The 16,289-nt window shown below is 41.9% G+C and overlaps 1 protein-coding gene across 4 annotated transcripts in view; it reads right to left on the bottom strand.

The window, feature by feature from the left end:
• RHOBTB3 (Rho related BTB domain containing 3) overlaps window positions 1-16,289 on the bottom strand; it is a 36,551-nt gene that overhangs the window by 5,305 nt on the left and 14,957 nt on the right. For 2 of the 4 annotated variants that reach the window (XM_054810153.1, XM_054810154.1), the window contains exons 4-11: window positions 15,766-15,917; window positions 14,587-14,698; window positions 13,310-13,678; window positions 11,071-11,183; window positions 6,958-7,069; window positions 3,329-3,502; window positions 1,974-2,140; window positions 1,037-1,133 (exon numbers count right to left, since the gene is read on the bottom strand). In XM_054810153.1, coding sequence (XP_054666128.1) covers window positions 1,037-1,133; window positions 1,974-2,140; window positions 3,329-3,502; window positions 6,958-7,069; window positions 11,071-11,183; window positions 13,310-13,678; window positions 14,587-14,698; window positions 15,766-15,917 — 1,296 coding nt within the window. The remainder of the gene's footprint in view (window positions 1-1,036; window positions 1,134-1,973; window positions 2,141-3,328; window positions 3,503-6,957; window positions 7,070-11,070; window positions 11,184-13,309; window positions 13,679-14,586; window positions 14,699-15,765; window positions 15,918-16,289) is intronic. The other 2 variants (XM_054810155.1, XM_054810157.1) reach the window with 2 other exon arrangements.

Raw genomic sequence — 16,289 nt, 5'->3', positions numbered from 1 at the left:
GACAACCTGATTCCTGCAGCTTCAGCAGAACCTCAGGGTGGTTGAGAATGAAATGAAGAAAGTGCTTTCAAACACACCCCGTCACCTGAACCAGCAGGAAGGGAAGCAAAGTCAGTCCACTGTGGACAGAACCCAGTGGTGGATGACATCTAACAGCATAGGTGCCCTGCTCTCCCACATTTAATCCAGATCTGGATATACAAAATGGACATTTCAGAAGATGTGCAGATGGGCCACAGGAAGACAAATTCTAGGTCCAAACAAAGCAAGGAGGAGCTAGCTCTTCTTCCTTTGCTCACAATGATTACAAAGTTGTCTGTCATCATGCATACATATACAAGCCTTGCAAATGATGGAAGAGTACTTTTAATGTACTTTGGACCAAACAGAGCTTTGTTCTGAATACGAACGTGCGTCAAAGAGATGCACCCATCAAGATCACCTTCATCAGGGTGATGAAAACTCCCTGTAGGCAATGAGCAAAACTTTCTAGAGTTACATATCAGGAAACAAATATACTGTTTGGGAAAATAAATATCGGTTCCCTGGAAGAACCTGGGTTTATTTACTTCAATGGACATTAGTTATTGAATTTCATGAGAACTGCTGGAGGATACTGTAAAAATCCTATTTTCTTCAAGAAAACCCCAGCCCTTAAAGAGCAGCTATTGGAAGTGACTCATTACCTTGATTCAAATGTACAAACTAAACAAAATCATACACATAAGGTGGAGGGGTTGACATACGATGACCCATCTGTCCCAGTCAATTCAGTTATGGGTGGGAACCTGGCCATCAGTACAGGAACCAAAAGGAAAGGGGATGTGGTTGCTGGCTACACTGCCCTTGTGTCACATGCTGGTCCCACAGCAGGGTGGTGAACCATCCAGCTCGAACAGACTCTGGCCTGGACAAGACTCTATAGCCTAAAGAAGTACTAATCTTCTCATGCAGAAGTAGTATTGTCCAGTACCTCACTTCTGATATAAGCAGCACTGAAAAACATTTCTTGCTTTAAAAGTAATTGATAAGTTACCTGAAAGATCTTGAAATTCGGGCTTTTGACTAAAGATGAGGTAGTTAGTGGCAATAAAATGAAGAAGCCAAGTTGAAAGGCAATCAGAATTGTGAAACTGCGAGAAGAAAGGAAACACAAACAATGCTTAATGCTACGATATCTGAAGCGCAGCCATGCCTTGCATGTCAAAATACCTCAGATTTCTCCTGTCAACACAGCAGTTTGCTAAATAAACCTTTGACTTCAGGAAATAATGAAGGAAAAGTCATTGACAGAAATATGTAAACAGATGGAGACCCAAGAACAAACAATAAAACTCCCTCCCCCAGAGGGGGACTTAACCCCTGGGCCTCCTTTGGTCATGAATCTTGGAAATTTTTGTCTTCAGCACAGAAGCAGAGCTTCAGAAAAAAGACGTTAAGGAGTGCGGCATGTTGGCTTCGTTGTCTCTTGCTCCACAAAATCCTGTTCATTTAAGATGATACACTGCCTGAGACTTGTAAACAATTCAAGTTTTATTTTCCTATTCTGTTTTCCAAATTTGTCTTTACTGTCTCTCTTTCTCTCCTTTTTCAGCCTCTGGTCTTTTCTTTTCACGCTTTTTAGGTATTTCACTGAGTATTCTATCAGGTTAGATCTCCTTTGCCACTTGCATATCATACACTTTTCTTTTGTACTCAAACCTTTTTCTGGCAGAAGCTGCAATTAAGCTGAATCACTGCAAAGTGTCCTTGATAAGGAAATTGCACAGATTATGGTATGACTGCACATTATGCAATAACAGGCTGAAGGCCTTATTTTAGCCAGCCTTGTGCCACCAGATATCCTTAGATTGTATATCAATGTTTGTCCTTGGGAACGGAAATTATTAAGATCTTAAAAATCTTAACAATTAAACAACCCCTACTAATTAGAGTCAACATATATATTCTTATTCGATATATACAACACATACCTTCGCTTTTTTGAGCAAGCTAACAATACTGAGACTTGTGGATGCCAGTTCCCTGCTAGGCATGCTCTGAAGCTGCGTGATAATGTAGAGCTCACAAATATGCTGGAGTCTCATTACTTGGTACATCTCTGCACAGATCAGGAGAGACATAGCTTGGAGAATACTGGCTGAAAAACAAGAAAACATAAGTTGCATGTATTTTACCTTTTTGACAAGGCGATCAAAGATGCATTTCACCAAGTCATCTTTTAAACACCTAAGAATGAGCACAAAATCAAACCGCTGTTGATCACTGCCTTTTATTTTTCATTATTATCATTATAAGTTGGCTATATCACTTTCTTTTTCCAGAAAAACTATTTAATTAACAGGAAAAGAGTAGTTAGCACTTTTTAGAAGGTATGTGTAATAATTTGTTGTCAATATCCTGTATCTTGAAGATTCTGAGTCAAGTGCTGCTGGTCTATTTAAAGTAAGTGATGATTAATATGAGTATTTAACTTTCTAACTTCTCTTTCCGAAAAGAACCTCTATGGTACATGTACAAGAAAATATAATGAAAAGGCAAAAAAGAAAATGAAGCGACTGTATTTTTTAAAAAATATGGTTCTGTCCATTAAAACTGATGGACAAGGAAATGTTAGATGGACTGAAGAGAGAAATATATGAAAAACCTAAGAATATGGTAGAATTATTAGAAAAGAAACAAAAGCAAATATACATATCACAACATCATTCATTCATTCAAAGGAAAATGATCTGTACTTAAATCATATTTCTTATTTAGTATGTAGATTTTCTTCTCATTAAAAAAGACCAAGGTTAAGGCACAATGAGTACTCTAGCTCAATTTTTCTTGCCAAATACTACAGTTGGCATAATTTTTTATGGCTTTACACATAAATAAGATATCCATGTGTATAAATAAGGTATTCTTGCAATTTACCTTTTTTATATTAAACTTAATGAAATATATGCTAAACAAAATGACAATTTTGAAATAAAGCCCAGAATAAAGATTAGAAACCAGTATTATTGTGATGTAGAAAGAAAATTCCAAATATTGTAAGAGACCAGAAATGAAATTTCACAGGCTTTTGAGACCTGCTATGTTAGTACAAAACAAATACAACATTTCATTAGTGATATTCATTCTGCCTGCAGTTGATTTCACTTGAATAAGAATTATTTCCTTTTTTTTATTGCACAATATGAACAAGTTATCTTTCTTGAGATATTATACTTTAAAATATGGGCTTTTTTCAATGAAACAAGTACTGCTACATTATTTTCTATCAATGCCCCATCACAGAAAAATGAGTAACAGATATATGTGTATTTTTAAAGTTTCTTACCTGGGCAGCAGGAGTCGGTATAAAGATACTCTAGAAAGGACAGGAAAGTGTCTTTGGAAACCCCATACACTGGGACCAGAATACTGTTTGCTTCTAGATAATTACCATTAAACATAGCTGCCATTACCTCACAGCGAGCTACCAGAACTGCTCTGTGGGCTGGTACAGTTGCACCTGCAGGACACAGGATAAAAACCTATGATGATTTTATATACACAGAAAGATCTTGATTTTAAAGCTTATATTTTCTTAGAAACCCTTCACTCCACTGAACATGATTAAAGTGTTTAAAATTAACAATATCCAACAGATAACTAATAATACACTCACTTTATACCAGTGAAGATGTTTACATCTGCCTAGTAGCCACCAGCAAACAAAAAGAAATATCAAATTTATTATGACAACCTGCTCCCAACAACAGGTGCTGCAAATAGGGTAAACTTTTTTCAGACACAAAAATGCTTTCAACGACCAGGAAATCTGACATGGCTGTAGTTACACAGTTTACACTATCTGAACCTCTGACCCGTTGCATAAATATGCAGTGCTATGAGTTATTATGGAAATCAGTAACTTGTGTTCACCAGTAATCCCACTGGTGATGAATGTGTGTTCCAGAAGTCAAACTGTCACATAACCACACAAAGCAGGGAAAGGCAGATTATCGCAGATGAAATTCAGTTAAATCCAGTATGAATTTAACCAGATTAAATATTTTGCCTAAGTGAATTTCCTTATGGTTGTCTTACGAAAATAACGCTGATAAATTTTTCCAGAAAATTTTCCATTTTGCAGTATTTGCAAGTGAATAATTTACTTTACTACAGCATTTGGAAGACCCAGTGAGGTTAACATGCCCAGGGTGGTGGAGGTCTTACAGGCTCCTAACGACAGCGTTGACAGCCTGAGCTGCCAGCCCTGACACCCGGGCTTCTGCAGAGTCCGGCTGAACTCGGCAGTCCTGCGTGCAAGAAAGCGACAAACAAGTGCCAGACACGGCCGCAACAAAAGACGGAATGAGAGCTTACCGTCAGGTTTAAATGATTTAATCAGCATGATAATAAACAGATAAACTGACATGCAAGGTAAATATAAATATTTATCTAGAAGCTACTGTCTCAATTTCCTCCTTAACCACAACCCTGACACCTACCTAATTCCTTGAAGTCATCTGGCACTTTTTCATTTTGTTCTGTTGCTATTCACCTGCGATTCTACTTCCAAATTGTCTAACCTGCATACAAAATTTATGCATTTCTACATATAGAGAGAGCGCATGTTAACGGTATTATATATTCACACACATGAAATGAGCAATACACGATGCAGACGTGATGTAAGATAAGCACGCAGTTTTGTATATGCACGCAATTGGATATTTACCTACTAATTAGGAGGTTCGGTCATGTCACAAGTCTTTACACAGACATAATGGGCTCCCGTTTTCAATGGTTTTTAGTACTTTTATAAGCTAGAAATCTCAAAGCAACCCCCAATTTTCAAGGAATTAGTTGAAGACTTAAAAATGTATTTACCTGATCAAGACTAAAGCCTTCAGTTTCTCTTAGCAATTATTTAATTTTAATGCTATTATTGTGGCTGATGAATTAGAGAAAAAGGCTTGGAAGATTTATCAAGCATTAGGAGAAGCAGTTCACCTTTTAGAAGTGGATAAGCACACGTTTTTAAATACTTGTCAACCCATTCAGCAGTTACTTTTTTTCTGTGAAATATATAGTGGTGGTATGGTTTCATCAACTTCCCACAAAGCCTCTCTCAGAAGTGGGACACTGAGATTAATTGTTCATGTCATTAAACTCAGCATCAGTATTTTGTTCTCATTTTCAAAGACCTTTTTGTTTTTTCTGCATATTAAACAGAACATCTAGAAAGAAAATGCTTGTCTTCCTGTGCTTATATTTGAGGGATTAATGCTTCCTATTTGGTTCTGAGATTTAAAGCTGAAAATAGTTAAACAATTGTCTAATCCTAAAAACCATTTCTGCACGAAGGGTGGGTGTGGACAAATAGAGAAAATCATTAGCATTTAAAAACCATCTCATTCTTATTCTCACAAAAGCATGCAACACTTTTTCCCCCTTGTATTTTTATTTTTAGGGGTGAATGCATTTAATTTCCAGAAAAAATCAACCATGACACTGCAGCGCATTGGTGCACCCAAGCACATTCTTTGCAGGCAAAAAGGGAACAAAATACGGTTTCACTGGCACGGTTCCTGCTTGTGCCTTTGCCGAGGAGCACTTGGCACCTTTGTGAGCAGACCGGTGTAACATCATCACCAACAACCTTTGTAACTTAATGGTCTGTTACGGACAAGTCAGCACAGAAAGCCAGCCTCTGCTCCCCGACATCTTTTTAATCCTGGCCACAAAGAGCACTAGATAATTACCATCATCTCAACAGACTTTTTTTTAAAAAAAAACAAACAATAATTTAGATGTTTCTTTTCACACTAGTAGGGTTGAGCAGTAGGCAGGTCTAACCCAGGTGCCTGCAAGGCTGAAGTTTGCTTTCATAAGGAGTCACCTATCATACAGAAGTTGCAGAGATCTGTGACAGAAACATGAAAATCAGTACTGGAGCATCTAGAAGAGCAGTAAAACACAGCAGGCATTGAAGGCACCTAGATTAGCAGGTCATCAAAACCCCAGAGCATCCAGGGGCATTTCTAGGGTTGTCCGTGTTGGGGGAAGAAGGTCAGTGAATAAAGCCTAAGGAGGCACAGGAGCGGGACGTAAGTCCCTGTCAGCTTCTGGATGGTAGAGAAAGGCACATCCACAGCCGGCACCAGCCTGAGACAGACAGGAAAGATGGTCAGGAGTCAAGGAGAGGTTTAGATTGGAGATTAGGAAACATTTCTTCACCCAAAGGGTTGTCAATCCCTGGAACAGGCTGCCCAGGGCAGTGGTGGAGTCCCCATCCCTGGAGGGATTTAAAAGCCGTGTAGATGTGGTGCTTGGGGACATGGGTTAGTGGTGGCCTTGGCAGTGCTGGGGTAACGGTTGGACTTGGTGATATAAAAGGTCTTTTCCAACCAAAACAGTTCTATGATTCTGTCTCTGGTCTTTTCACTGAGGGTGACAAGTGTAGACATGGCCACTGGAGTCCACACTTCTCCAAGGTCTGATGCTGGGCAGAGGCCTGGAATACATCCCAGCGCTTGTGCAGGTGGGAACATGAGCGAGATAAATAAGTTTTAAAATAAAATCACCGTCCCCTGTGATGCAATCCCTCGTTTAGCCTTGCTACCTTGGTCCTATGCCATTGCAGGAGCCTTTCCTGAAGCACCCTCCTCATTTTGCTAAAGCCTTCAAGGGGTGCGTGTGAGTCAGAGAGGCACAAAGTCTACCACGACAGGCAGAGGGCACTAGTACAGGCTCAGCCCTGATAAACCATGTCAGAGCGGGCGCTGCTGTAACGCAGCCGCAGGGACAAGCGTCACTTCTAAGTAAAAACTGCTTGCCGCAGCGAGAGCAAAGCGTAGACATTTTCTTAGTTTTGACACAACAGAAAATACAATCACCTCCATTTCCCACTCTCCTGCAGAGAGGATAAATGCTAGAGGCACAGCAGTGCCCATGTCAAGAGGAACAGAGGTACAGTACCTTGTATTTTGAAGATGACATCAGCTAGGACAGGCGTATTAAAGAACAGCCTGAGAGAAGTATTATACAGCCGTTTTATCTGGTGAGATCTGCAGTCCTTTACAGTGTTTAGCTGCAAAATATATTATTAATAAAACATTGTCATGTATAGTTGCCCACAGAATAAAAGATTACGAGACATCATTTAAATGTGGAAACTAAACAACAGCGTTTTGCTTTCTACTTTATGTTTCTTTGCTAATGCTACTCAGCTGTGACTCTCACATGTGCAGTCCTCTGCAACACCTTTATTGTTTATTTTCCTATTTCCCACAGTGCAGCACCTCCAAAGTGCCTCTGTCTGATGGAATTATATTATAGAATGGTTCGGGTGGGAAGGGACCTCACGGCCCATCCAGTGCCACCCCTGCCATGGGCAGGGACACCCTCCACCAGCCCAGCTTGCCCAAAGCCCCATCCAACCTGGCCTTGAACACTGCCAGGGAGCCAGGGGCAGCCACAGCTTCTCTGGGCACCCTGTGCCTGGGCCTCAGCACCCTCACAGGGAAGGATTTCTGCCTCACATCCCATCTCCATCTCCCCTCCTGCAGCTTCAGGCCATTCCCCTTGGCCTGGCACTCCCTGCCCTTGTCACCAGCCCCTCTCCAGCTTTCCTGGAGCCCCTGCAGGGACTGGAAGGGGCTCTAAGGTCTCCCTGCAGCCTTCTCTTCTCCAGGCTGAACCAGCCCAACTCTCTCAGCCTGAGGTCTCCAGAGCAGAGGTGTTCCAGCCCTGGGATCATCTCCATGGCCTCCTCTGCACTCGCTCCAACAGCTCCATGTCCTTCTTGTGCTGGGGACCCCCGAGCTGGACGCAGCACTGCAGGGGGGTCTCAGCAGAGCGGAACAGAGGGGCAGAATCCCCTCCCTCGACCTGCTGGTCATGCTGCTGGACACGCAGCCCAGGACACGGTTGGCTTTCTGGGCTGCCAGCGCTCATTGATGGCTCATGTTGAGCTTCTCAACAATCAACACCCCCAAGTCCTTCTCCTCAGGGCTGCTCTCCATCCATTCTCCACCCAGCCTGTAGCTGTGCTTGGGATTGCCCCGACCCGCGTGCAGGACCTTGCACTTGGCCTTGTTGAACTTCATGTAGTTCTCACAGGCCCATCTCTCCAGCCTGTCCAGGTCCCTCTGGATGGCATCCCTTCCCTCCAGCGTGTCGACCCACCACACAGCTTGGTGTCGTCAGGAAACTTGCTGAGGGTGCACTCAATCCCACTGTCCGTGGCACCGACAAAGATGTTGAACAGAGCCAGTCCCAGTACCGACCCCTGAGGAACAGCACTCCTCACTGGTCTCCACTTGGACATTGAGTCCTTGACCACCACTTATTGAGTGTGACCATCCAGCCAATTCCTTATCCACCGAGTGGTCCATCCATCAAATCCATGTCTCTCCAATTTAGAGACAAGGATGTTGTGCGGGACAGTGTCAAATGCTTTGCACAAGTCCAGGTAGATGATATCAGTTGCTCTTCCCTTCTCCACCAACGCTCTAACCCCATCATAGAAGGCCACCAAATTTGTCAGGCATGATTTGCCCTTAGTGAAGCCATGATGACTGTCATCGATCACCTCCTCATTTCCCATGGGTCTGAGCATAGTCTCCAGGAGGATCTGCTCCATGATCTTGCCAGGCACAGAGGTGAGACTGACCGGCCTGTAGTTCCCTGGGTCTTCCTTGTCTCCCTTTCTAAAAATGGGGGTTATGTTTCCCCTTTTCCAGTCAGTGGGAACTTCCCCAGGCTGCCACGACATCTCAAATGCAGTGGCAAGTGACTTAGCCACGTCATCCACCACTTCCCTCAGGACCTGCGGATGCATCTCATCAGGTCCCAGGGACTTGTGCACCTTCAGGTTCCTTAGAGGGTCTCAAACCTGATCTTCTCCTACAGTGGGCGGTTCTTCATTCTCCCAGTTCCTGCCTTTGCCTTCTGTGACTTGGGCGGTGTGGCTGGAGCCCTTGTGGGCGAAGACTGAGGCAAAAAAGCCATTGAGTACCTCAGCCTTCTCCATATCCTGGGTAACCAGGGGCTCCCGTTTCATTCCGGAGAGGGCCCACATTTTCCCTCTCCTTCCTTTTATCGCTGACATCTCTATAGAAACTTATCTTGTTGCCCTTGATGTCCCTGGCCAGATTTAATTCTACCAGGGCTTTGGCTTTCCTAACCTGATCCCTGGCTGCTCGGACAGTTTCTCTGTATTCCTCCCAGGCCACCTGCCCTTGCTTCCAGCCTCTGTAGGCTTCCTTTTGTGTTTGAGTCTGCCCAGGAGCTCCTTGTTCATCCATGGGGGCCTCTTGGTGTTTTTGCCTGACTTCCTCTCTGTTGGGATGCATCGCTCCTGAGCTTGGAGGAGGTGACCCTTGACTACAAGCCAGCTGTCTTGGGCCCCTCTTCCCCCCAGGGCTTTGTCCCATGGCACCCTACCTAGCAGGCCCCTGAAGAGGCCCAAGTCTGCTCTCCTGAAGGCCAGGGCAGTGAGCTTGCTGTGAGCCCTCCTCACTGCCCTGGGGATCTTGAACTCCACCATTTCATGGTCTCTGCAGCCAAGGCTGCCCTTGAGCTTCACATCCCCTACCAGCCCCCTCCTTGTTGGTGAGAACAAGGTCCAGCATGGCACCTCTCCTTGTTGGCTCCTCTGTCACTTGGAGAAGGAAGTTATCATCGGTGTTTCCTACACTCACATCTAGCTCTTCCCTTTGTGCTCTCTGACCTGTGACAAAACTCCCCCGTCCAGCACCTCTGGGCAGGTTTGATTACATCACAAATTTTCTGGACTCCAAATTGGTACATACATGCCCTGTTCAGACCCAAGGCTGCAGAAAGACAAGGCTTGTGGTCTCTGGAGGGAACACTGATGGGGGACATATCTGCCCCCCAGCACGATGCCATGTATGGGTGCAAGGCAGCCAAAAGTCGTGTGTTAATTGCCCTGATATTGCCCCCACAGAAGCAGAGGGAGGTTCACAGGCTGAACCACAGATTTCTCATACATAATTTTGGCATGCTAGGGTCAAAACCTCCAAACCCCAGTACTTCCTTTTGGTTTTTCGGTTTTGCTTTTCCTACTTCAAAGAATGGAATCTGAAACTACCAAAAGGAACAACATCAAAATCATACTGTAGATTTTGATAAATGAAATTCAGTTGAGGTTGAATTTATGGTTAAAATCTTACCCAATTTATTAATTAGCTTTAAATTTTATCAAGAAAAAAAATCACAGTTCATTTCTAAGCCTTTGAAGGAAAACTTTTCAATGTGAAATAAAAGTATTCTGAAGGCAAAAAAAAAAAACAAACCACCACCAAACGAAACAACTCAGGCTTATTATCTAAAGAGTTTTCAGGACTTTCTAAATCCAACACTATGAACGTTTTAGCTATGGATACTTAGGACTGGCAAGCCTACAGCTGAGTGATCAGAAGCTTAAAACAGCTAAGAAACTTTTTAATCTTTATATTAAGTTATCTCAAGACAGTCCAACATGATTTCCCATTTACATTGACAGAAATACCTTGTGCAAGTTCTATAGTATCAGGGAATGTATAAGCTCTATTAGCAAATGGCTGTTAAAACTAATTCTGTATTGTAACTTTTTATTAACATAATAATGTGACGTAAATTATATTGTACTGCGAAGTCATCTGCTGAATTAAATATATTGAGCTGTAGATTTCCACATAACTACACTTATAAGAGAAACCGACTCTCCCGATCTACTGCAGAAACATAATTTTTGGCACATACTCAGGAGAGCAGCTTCTATTACATGAGAATTAGGAACACATAATCATATTGTTAGGCAATGTGGAAAGCTGTGAATGTGAGTAATCGTTTTAGGAAATCTACTTGTGTGCTTTTACCGATTGCAGTAATTCTGCACATTACATCAGCATCTCTGTGTTTCTGTTTCATACATGCCTGTGAATGACCCGCTGATAAAGCAGTAAAAGCTGTGTAAGACAAAGTGAGTTTAAAACAAAGACTGACAAGGAAACTTTGTCTACAAAACAATTTCCCAAGCACTTAAGTAACTAACACTAGCAGTTACCCCAAGAGAGTTAGATGTACCTTCCCTGGAGTTTTCAGGATACATTTAACTTTCTCAAGCACATGTTCAGTTTTTTCTGGATCCTTCAACTTCTTTTTTATATCCTCTTCTAATCGTTCCCACTGGAAAGCGCCTGTCACAAGACCAGGTAAAGTTGGATTATAAATCAACAAGGCAGGCGGAGAAAAGATTATACCAATGCTGAACAGATCCTGCAGAAACTAAATTTTTTGCATGTAAATCAGCTAGATCTTTGTGCTTAGGAACAGCAAGATGCAATTATTGCACAATAAAACTTCCATGGTACTTTTACAGGAATGCAATCAAGTACAGACAGATCAGGGCATCTCGCTTGCCTTCAAAATCAATTTCTGGATTCCTCTCAGTACAATCGCTACATATTGCAGGTAGACATTCAGAAAAAAATCCTGAGTGTTTCAATATTTATGGATGTTCTTTAGCTTCTGCTCATATTGCTGGTTGCTTTGCTTTGCAGGTGTCTGAACCAGGAATGCTTCATGCAGAGTTATATTGTGAATACTGGTAGCCAAAAACAGCATGAAGTTTTCGGTCGAATTTCTTATTTTTTTTTCTTATTTTCATAGTCAAAGCTGTAATATTCTCTTAGATCTCCCAATAGCTTTCTTGGGAAAACTAAAAGTGTTGACCAGCATTAAACATACTCTATGCTTATACCCTTTACTGGAGTAAGTCTCAAAGACACCATGGAGCTTTTTGTTAACTTTCAGCTCTGATGCCCAGGGCCATGCAGCAAGGAAGAGTCAGAGGCAGATAAAGCTCAGGGTAAAGCACAAGTTGTCACAGCCCTGAAGGGTTTTCGGCTGCAGAAAAGGCTGAAACAGCACACACAGCATACGGTGTCTTTAGCTCGATCAGCTCCTATGTATGGCATATGGATGGTAAGGGTTTATAGCCTCACGGACATAATGTCATGGTCCTTAAAGGCTGAAAACAATGACGCTGCCTCGTGATCTGATCTTTTCATGCCTTAAACATCTTTGAAAGACCTCGTCATCTGTCAAAGGTACCAAACTGTGCAATGACTTTTGGCGATGATGCGCTTCAGGTTGGGAGCTGTGACTTACAGCAGCGTCACCTACAACTGTACAAAGTTTCCCACCTCTCTGGCTGACATAAGCAAAAGCAAAATTAATACAAAGGAGGCAGCAGATGTGCTTATCTTTCGCCTGCTGAAATTTCAGGTTTCATCCTCTGTTCATGTCACCAAGAAATAAGAAAATCAATCCACTCACGCTGAAAAACTTCTGCATGTCCTTTATGTTTGACACTGGTTTGGAAGGAACTGAGAAGGATGGTTTCAATATTCAAACTCTAACTGAAAGCTGCAAGAGTCTCCCTTGTGTCTTCACAAGCCAGTGTTCATGTCTCAGCTACTAAGGCAGAAATCCTTTCAATATGTCAGGTAGGTATCAGACTACAGAGATAGACTAAGCTTCTTTATGGATGCAGCTCTAACAATACAATTATTTGGGGCTTTTTTTTTTATTATTATTACAGTTAGAATGCATCATTAAAAAGCCTACTAATTCTTTTGACAAATATAAAATATATATTCTTATGTACTGACATCTTGCAAAGTATTTTATAAAGAATAAACAGGTATTGGATACTTCTGGGAAAAAAAAAAAAAATCTCTTTCGCTTGAGGATTCCTAAGCAACGCTTAAGAAGATAGAAAAATATCAGTGCCATTTTAATAGACATCCGGGATGAGGTAGGTAAGGTCACTGCCTGTACTGAATTGGCAGCAAAACATATATGACATATCAGGGTGCCCTGTACTCCACCCATACCCAGAAGAGTAATCACTTGAGTTTTCTTAAGTAACCCTGCGCTCTCATCCATGTGTTTAGAACATGAGATCATTTAAAAAATTTTAAAAGCCTGAAATCTGAAACTGTCTCAAACTCTAGATTTTTTTTGGCAAAGCTTTTCAATATTACTGATGTTAGCTTATGGACTCTGTTCAGTAAAATATTGCACTTAATTTATGTTCATGAGGTCTGGAATGACAACTAATTTAATTTTTATTAAATCTCAGCAAAGGGCTTCTTCACCTAGACATTTGTCATAATCACAAGGATAAAATAGATGTAGCAACGTGGCAGCACATCATCTCCCAACAGCAAAGGCACGTTCCTCAGGGTGATGCATGCACTCCTTCATGAGACACCAGCTGTATGACAAATGAGTAGCCGGACCCGTTCCCAGGAGGTACCTGAATAAATGAAGTGGAGGATGTCTGGGAGACAAGAGCAGAAGATGGGGTCCTTCACCACCACCCTCACCGGCGAGACGCAGGGTGGGACGCCGCGGAGGACCTGGGGGAAGGCGGCCCCCGTCTCCACCGTGAAGAGGCTCTGCGCCATCCGCACGATGGAGGCATCGCGGATGTCGGCGGGGCTCTTCACCTCAAAAAGCAGCATGAAGAGGTGGCTGACGGAGCAGAGGATGATCTTGTGAGCTTCCACCATGGAGCTGAAGTCTTCGGGGTAAAACGCCACATCCGCGCACTGGCAGCAGCAGAGCAGGTTGTGCAGGTCCGCGTCGTAGTGCGAGGCTTCACCCTTTAAGATCGGCATTTTTTCTGCAAAAGATAACGAGTCAGGCTGTAAAATTGAAGCAAGTATTAACTGCAGGACAAGTCTATTCCTAGAGACCTGATCAAGTGAAGGACAATTTCTGGAAAAAACAAAACAAAACAAACACCAAAACAAAGAAACAAAGAAACAAACAAACAAAACACCCAAAAAACCCCAAAATAAAAACCACAACTGGTAAGCAAATTTCTTATATTCATTTCTCATATGAATATATTTAGTAAAATACACTAAAAATGGAAATACTTACTATAGTAAAACAAGAAATATAAGAAATACTTAGTTTAGTAAAAAGTGCCCATCCTTTTATGGAACCTCTTTAGGCACTTATGTTTAAAAGATACCTTGCCTGTAAATCCCAAATCTACAGGATCTGAGCGAATTTTTAGCACATGTGAGAAGAGATAACTACACATTTAGAGGTAAGTACTTGTCACTAATTATTTGACTGAGTAAGTGCATCAGATACTCAGAAACCACGTGCAGGGACATACATCTCTCTCTTGCTTTATTTGCAGCAAATAAAAATATTACTTGATGATTTTGTAAAATAATAAAGAATGATATAATGACTTTCTTTTATAATTTGTCTGTAAAGCTTTTATGTAAAGCTTTTATTAATTCACCATTACATTATTTTATCAAGTGCACCAGAAAACCACTCTTATTATTTTTGTCTAAAATAAATTAGAAGTCCATTGCAATGTTACATATTGCTTCACAATTCTCCCCAAATTAATTAAACCATCACTGAAAGATGATGCAACTACAGCAACATAACCAGGATAGCTGATGATAGATAGCACAGCCCTCAGTAATGATTACAAAATGTTAATTGCATGAAGAACATGACACACATAATGAACGATAGTAGAGACCAGACATCAGCGAGCACCTGGCTGTTCGAGCTGAGGTGGTTGCACCCGATGGCACTTCTGCATCTTTTTCCTTTTCTTCATTTTTTCGGATGACTTCTGATTCAAACTTTGGATCATAAAATACTCCAGCTAAAACACGAAATGTATTTTTAAAAAAATCCTTGTAATTTAAGGACAACATAGACATCGAACAGGAGAACGAGTTGGTGCGGTATGCAGGACTGGGGTACTGCCGCTATGAACAGTCATGCAGGTCACTGAGTCCCAACACTCATTTATCAGCAGAAGGTACCACATGTAGCTGGAATTACCACAATTTAAGAGGCTATTCATTCGTGGTTAATTCTCTTATATTTAATCTTTCCAGAAATGTCAGGCACAAAGATATTCAATTTACCAACTTCTGTAGATGTCAATTACAGAATTACGGAGAAGAATAAGACTTGATGGATAAGGATCAAGCGCAAGTAATGGAAGTAACAGAACCATATATGAGCTCTTCAGCTTGCAACTAACCACCCCTGCCACACAATGGTACCGTGTCCTCTGAAAAAGTTGCATTATAAGGTGATCTTCGTGGGCAAGGTTTCTAGGAGAGAACACATGCATCATCACTGTAATAAAAATGTACCTGAGGGGAAATGATCTGTTTTACAGGAATGAAGAGGCACAAAGGGCAGTTCACTTTGACTTAGTGCATGTCTTAAGCGCACTTACCACCCACGGTATTACTGTAGGACATATAGTGCTTTCAAAAAAGCTTTGCTGTGGTTGATCTCAGGCTCTGCTCAGGATTGCAAATTGCATCATGACTGCAAACTGAGTGACCACAAGAATATGCTAAAAAAATGGGCAATTCAACAATCTTACCTGCCTCACTTTACAAACAGAACAGTTGTGAGAGTTTGAGCAATTAAAATTGAAAATATTGGAATTTTATGGAATAATTCAGCTTGCAAGGGACCTGTGGACATCACCCCTTGAACACTGCCAGGGAGCCAGGGGCAGCCACAGCTTCTCTGGGCACCCTGTGCCAGGGCCTCAGCACCCTCACAGGGAAGGATTTCTGCCTCACATCCCATCCAAATCTAGCATCAGTGGGAACTTGCCCTCGGTGGGAGGGCTTGTGGTGTGTCTCCACTTGCTCTCTGAAGCCCTCACTTCCCATGTTTCCAGCCCAGCGGTTTCTCACTCACCACTCCTCCGAAGTACTTCTGTATGTAGAACTCATTAAGGGTGTGCAGCTCGAGGTAAGTGGCTCCTAGCTCCTTGGCCAGCTGAACTCCCTCAGAGGTGGTGACACAGCTCCTCCTGTCTGAAGTGCACAGGGGGCAGGTGCAAGGCACTCCTGGGTAAAAAAACAAACAAACAAACAAACAAAAAAGCAAGCCATTTTTCTCAAATAATCCAGAATATTTAGCTTCCTAAATAATTATAAATATGTATTATTTAGAAAAGAACAAAAAAGGAAATAGAAACACAGTCATTTCATAGTAAGAAACCTATAATTACTGCAACCTACCCCCCTAACTTCTTATTAATCAGTTCAAAATATTAGCTGCTACACAAAACTCAGCTTAGATTTCGTTAGCATTAATTTACGTTTAGTTTTGCTAAGCTGGAAAAGTCAAGCAGGACTTGCAGAAGTCAGGTTTGGCTTAGGGCCTCAGTATCCTTATATGCACAGGTGTTGTACTAGCCTGATGGTGTTACCATTCAT

The sequence above is a fragment of the Grus americana genome, chromosome Z, assembly GCF_028858705.1.
Source record: "Grus americana isolate bGruAme1 chromosome Z, bGruAme1.mat, whole genome shotgun sequence".
NCBI classification, from domain to species: Eukaryota; Metazoa; Chordata; class Aves; order Gruiformes; family Gruidae; genus Grus; species Grus americana.
The sequence above is the reverse complement of the archived record's forward strand: the minus strand, read 5'-3'. Positions and strand labels throughout refer to the sequence as shown.